This window comes from Phaseolus vulgaris, chromosome 11, assembly GCF_000499845.2.
Source record: "Phaseolus vulgaris cultivar G19833 chromosome 11, P. vulgaris v2.0, whole genome shotgun sequence".
Classification (NCBI taxonomy): Eukaryota; Viridiplantae; Streptophyta; class Magnoliopsida; order Fabales; family Fabaceae; genus Phaseolus; species Phaseolus vulgaris.
Genome location: NC_023749.2, coordinates 22,764,141 through 22,769,829, shown reverse-complemented (window position 1 = coordinate 22,769,829; position 5,689 = coordinate 22,764,141). Strand labels below are relative to the sequence as shown.

The 5,689-nt window shown below is 53.9% G+C and overlaps 1 protein-coding gene across 1 annotated transcript; it reads left to right on the top strand.

Moving 5' to 3' along the window:
* Positions 1-3,426: 3,426 nt before the first annotated feature.
* On the top strand, positions 3,427-4,101 carry LOC137837058 (uncharacterized). The gene has a single exon (XM_068645918.1). It carries the CDS (start codon positions 3,427-3,429, stop codon positions 4,099-4,101), a length of 675 nt encoding a protein of 224 aa, XP_068502019.1.
* The last annotated feature ends 1,588 nt before the right edge of the window (positions 4,102-5,689 follow it).

The window sequence follows — 5,689 nt, the reverse complement described above, 5'->3', positions numbered from 1 at the left end:
AATCTTGAAACTGCCTTCATCATCTCTGTGCTTTCGCGAAATTCTTACGCCATCTTCCTCCTCTTAAAGAGCCACTCTGGTGTCCTTTCTAACCAACGTATTACCCCGCCTTTCCAGCGAACCATCTTCTTTCGACCCTCCAACTCTCTTTCCGACACTGTTCCTCATGTCTTCTCACCTTCCTTCCCCCAGGGTTAACCATAAAGATCTGTATCCCTGGGCTTCAAGCGAGCTTCTGGATGAGTGCTCGTGCCTTCTTTCCACCCTGGCCATCAGGAAACACAAAGGAGAGTCGTGCTCTTATAACCACCGTGCCTTCGGCATGACGATGACATCACCGTGCTCCCTTGCACCCTGGGGGAGCCGGTGTGTGGGGACGAACGCGCCAACGGCGGGATTCCTTTCTTTTACTTCTATCAGGTGGTGTTCCAGATCGTTGGCATACGTCTGCCCTTCTCCAGGTTCGAGAGGGAACTTCTAACAGAGATCAACGCTGCACCAGCCCAACTGTATCCCAACAGCTGGGCTTTTGTTAAGGCCTTTAACGTACTATTCGGGTTCCTGGGGTGTGCGCCCTCGGTTGATATCTTTCTTCACTTTTTCGAGGTGAAACGTCAAAGGAACAACCTCTGGGTGACCCTCAGCAACATTCCTGGTAGGGTACTCCTGACTCCCTTCCAAAGCTCCTTCACGGGGTGGAAGGGTAGGTTTTTCAAGATCTGCTGTTCTGATATCGTGCCTTCCGCCCTGGATGGGTTCCCACTGTATTGGGTGAGGGAGGCACGAGCTCTCAAGTCCACCCTGTTATCGGGACCTGAGGCCTTCCCACGGCGTTGCTCCCTCCACAGTCTTTCCTACCCATGGGTATCGGAGAACCACACTGTGATTGCCTTACTTTAGTAATGTTTGATCTGGCGACGCCCTGGTTGGGCGACGCCTTCACCTAGGCGACGCCTCTCCTGGACGACGCTGGCACTTAGCGTCTCCTCACCTAGGCAACGCCTTGTGTTGACTTTGACCCCTGGTGTTGACTTTGACCTTGACTTAGTCAACGCCCGGGTATGGGACGGTACACAAGCCCCCCAGTCTTAAGCCGAAGACTTGTTTTCAGCGTAAAGACTAAGGCCTCGCCCACGCCGTCCATGTGCCACCCTGATGACGTGTCGCTCCCTGCTGACTCAACAATTCTCGAATTATTGACGTGACACTCTCTGAACCATAGGAGCGCTCTTAATGACTGATTGGACATCGTCTGAAACGGGGAGAATAACACCTTTTGGGGCTACCCTTGATCGCGCGCCACGTAGCCCATCGCACGGCCAGCCTCTAGAGACCCTTGCGTTTCCCTTGGGCGATTGATCCTTTGACACGTGGTACGATCTCACGGCTCTTAGTTAGCGCCTCTTGGGTTGCAAAGGTAACGTTCAAGTTACCCCCAAACCCCGCGCTCACCCCACTGTTACATTCATTCCCTCTGCGTCTCTGCACTGTTCGTCGTCTTCAAACCCCTTTTCTCTGCAATTGCTGTTCTCTCCTTCCTGTGCTCTTCTTCCGCCTTCACTTTGACAGCAAAGGTATGATTTTCGAATACTCACGACTCTTCCCTTTCGTCGCATTGTATGATTTATTGAACTGCCTGGGACTGTTGACATTCATGCATTACTGCGTTCTTCCGCTTCTCCTTCCTTCTTTGTTCCCTTCTCCTTCTTTCTGGGTTTTCTCGCGTGGGTGATGTTTCCTGGGGTTCACTCCCCTTCCTGTCATGGCTACACTTGTTAAAACCTTTTTCCTCTCTTCTTTCTCCAGCTATTTATTTACACCATGACGCGCACGAACGCGGAGCCTGATTCCTCCCCCAAGACCCCCAAGTCCAACTACAAAGCCTACTACCCATGGGCCCCCGACGAGCTCTTGAACGAGTGTACCAGCCTGACTACCTTCCAGGACCTGGAAGCTCACCGTGGGGATCCCCATTTGTATAACTTTAACGCTTTCTGCCGCACTCACGACGCCCACATATCCGTCCGTCCCGGCAGGCCTGGGGAACCTGTCTGCGTGGACGACAGACCTAGAAAGGGGAACCCTTTCTTCTTCATGTACCAGACGGTGTTTAAACGCGTAGGGGTGCGCCTCCCATTCACCCCCTTTGAACGGGAACTGCTCACCGAAATCAATACCGCCCCCGCCCAGCTTCACCCCAACAGTTGGGCTTTCGTAAGGGGTTTTCAAATTCTCTGCGGGCACCTGGGCATCATTCCCTCCGTGGACGTTTTCCTGCATTTCTTCGAAGTGAAGAAGCAGGGGAAAAGCTTCTGGGTAAGCTTTTCCGGGATCGCGGGTAGGATCTTCCTCTCCCTCTTCCAAAACTCTTACAAGAACTGGAAAGGGAAATTCTTTAGAGTGTGCAGCGCCAAGCACGACCCCACAACCTTGGATGGCTTTCCTCTCTATTGGACGGAGCGCCCTAAGCTGCTTAGGGCCAAAGCCCTGGAAGAGCTATCTTCTGCTGACAGGGAGGTAAGCAAGGCCTTGGCTGGGCTGGGGATCGTTTTTGACACTTTGAAGCTTGTTGCTAGCGAATACAATGCTCACGCCCTGACAACAGACTTTGGTAAGGAGACTTTTCCCTCGTCCCCTTTGCTGTGAACACCCTGCTACCGGATGTTTGTTCCCACTGCTTCCTCCCCTGTTTCCCATGGTGCCATGTTACTTGCATCTCACGCATCTATGCGCTTTGTAATTTTGTATAGTTGCTTTGGCCCTAATTTCTGCTGTTTGGTCTGTTTTGATGTAGGATCGGTGATGGACGCCTCTAAAAGGATGATGCTGGCGAAAGCAATGAAGGAGGCTCGTGCCGCCAAGGCAGGCGCCTCCTCCGCCCCTGCTGCTGATTCGATCCCCCCACCAACTCTGTCACCGCCACCTTCGATCACCGCCGAAGCCCCCCTAAGCTCGTCTCCGTCATCTCCACATAACCCCGAGGCACTTTAGACTCCCAGCTCTCCTCTGTCCATCGCCGCCGTTCCCCTAGCCGCGGCCTCGTCGCCGGCTCCAACCCCCCTTGACAAAGGGAAACGGGTCTTGGAGATTTTATCGGATGATGAGGACTCGGAAGGTGTGGCACCCTTCAAGAGGAGAAAATCTGCGCGGGTTCCTCTTCTGCTAGAGGCGTCGCCCCAGGGAGGGAATCCCTTCATGGATGACCCTCCAAGCGCGACCTCACTTCCACCCACAACAGTCCAAGAGGAAGGGGGCGAAGGTGCCGAGTCTGCCCCGCCCCCGCCACCGGTAGAAGTCTCTGCTTCCCCTGCTCCCGTCGTTGCCGCTGCCGCCCCCGATCTCATCGCCATCCCTCCTCCAATCATGCATCTGATGAGGGGCTTCAGTGGCAGAACTATGCCAGAGGGCACCGAAAGGAAGGAAGGCATGCCTTTCTACTTGGGGGCCTTCTTGGCGGTGGCCCTTGAATGGCGCGCCCAGGCCAGGAATGCTGTCCTGCAAGCTCAAACTCTCCAGGCCTTGGAAACAAGGGTAACTGCTCTGGAGGAGGAAAAGAAAACCCTGGGATGCCAGAACGAAGCTTACCAAACATCCCTGAAGCAGGCGCAAGAGTCCAAAGCAGAAGCTGAGGGACAACTGGCAGAGGCGTTGGAGCTCCAGACTGACTTCTACGCTCGGGAAGTCGCCCTCAAAGTTCAGGTGACGAGCCTTCAAAACATAGTTGAAGCTTACGAAAAAGTGCAAAAGGACTTGAAGGCCCGCTGCTGTGAAGAAACTGGCGCAATGGAGCGGATGGAAGGGGAAATGGCGTCCCAGACCCAAGCTATGGACCTTCTCCGGGCGGATTACGACAAACTGCAAATCGAGGTCAACCGACTCCGCGTGGAGAAGGAGGCTTTGGAGAAGCAGGTGGCTTCCGGGGACACCATCATTGGAGAACTAGAGAAGGACAAGAAGACCCTCATCCAGGAGATGGCGGGTACTTTCGAGGAGGGATTCCAAGAAGCTCTGGCTCAAGCAGTCTGCACGAACCCGGGGATCGACATTTCCAGCTGCGATTCCACTCACCACATTGTTGATGGAAAGGTCGTGCCTTTGTAGATAGACGATTGAGCCGCCACCCTCGATCATCAGCCCATTCCTTTATACTTGTTTTAACCTTCTCTGATAAATTTGTAATTCTTTGAATCATCTGCACTCTTGCTACAACTCTGGGATTGTGTTATGATTACTTTCGTGTCCTCGCGACATTGAATTCTACCTGTGTGATTTTATTCTCACTCTTTGCCTTCGCGTGCTTCTGTTGTTTTGCTTGTACTATACCCGCTTCTTTTACTTCGTTGTGCGGCCTTGTATGCTCGGGAAAGGTCACGCGCCAGTGCCCACGCCCATGGAGTGGCTCACCTAGTGGAGCCGTATCGTCCACGGGGTTTCTCTACCACCCAAACGGTCCTTTCCTTGACCCTTAACGCTCGACGCCCACGTCCAAGGAGAGGCCTGCCATAGCAGCGCCGTATCGTCCCCGCGTGTATAAAACGTCGAGTGATCTGAGGGGGGGGGGTCGTTCCTTCCATGGTCTTTCCTTCCCATAGGTATCGGGGAACGCCCTGTCAGTGATTCGCTGGCGTTTTGGCGGTCTCGTCTCCCTCCACAGTCTTTCCTACCTGTGGGTATCGGGGAGGCAACCTCGCTGATATTTTGGTTGGCGACGTCTTATGCTGGCGTCACCCTTTATGTCCTTCCAGGCGATCCCTCGGGCGTCTCACGCTGGCGTCGCCTTGGGCGTCGTCTTTACCTTGACATTTACTTTGACCTTGGCCTTGGTCGACGCCTGGGGACAGCGAAGAGCCCAAGGTTCTCCCGTGCCATCCACGTGGCGCTTCTTGTATGGCTGATGGGACGTTCAGTCATTCGACTTGATCCACGTGGCGCTCTTTGTATGGCTGATGGGACGTTCAGTCATTCGAATTGATCCTGACTCCTACTGCGCCCCTGACCCACTTTCGACGGCGCATCGTACCACTGGGCATTCTGTCGATACGACGTGTTCTGAGTTTAACCAGGGATGCCAGGGCCACCCTTCCATCTGCTACCACGTGGCTCGATCGTGCGGTGCATCCATTCGCGTCGTTTGGCGCTCTAATCGCTTTATTTAACTCTTCAAACTCTGAAACTGTTCTCATCATTTCTGCACTCTTCGTAATCTACTTACACTTTCTCTTCTTGCACCCTTTCTCTTCTCACGAAGGGTTTTTCCAGCGTTCGCTCCCATCGCTCGACTCTTGCGTTACCGGCGGGCCATGCGCCTTTGACAATCCCGGATCTTGTTAAAGAATGTCCTCTCATGCTACCTCCCCCAGGGTTAGTCCCAAGGACCTGTACCCTTGGGCTTCGAGTGAGCTTCTTGACGAATGTTCATGCTTACTCGCCACCAGGGCCATAAGGGAACACAAAGGGGATTCATGTTCCTATGATCACTGGGCCTTCGCGATGAGGCATGACGACGACATTGCTGTGCTCCCTTGCACTCTAGGGGAGCCAGTATGTGGAGACGAACGAGCCAACGAAAGGGTCCCCTTCTTCTACTTTTACCAGGTGGTTTTGAAGACCATCGGCGTGCGTCTGCCCTTCTCCCGGTTCGAGAAGGAACTGCTGACGGATATCAATGCCGCTCCGGCCCAGTTATACC

Bases quoted from the DNA above. Each gene is read 5' to 3' on its own strand.
- LOC137837058 (XM_068645918.1), top strand. From the start codon at position 3,427: ATGCCTTTCTACTTGGGGGCCTTCTTGGCGGTGGCCCTTGAATGGCGC.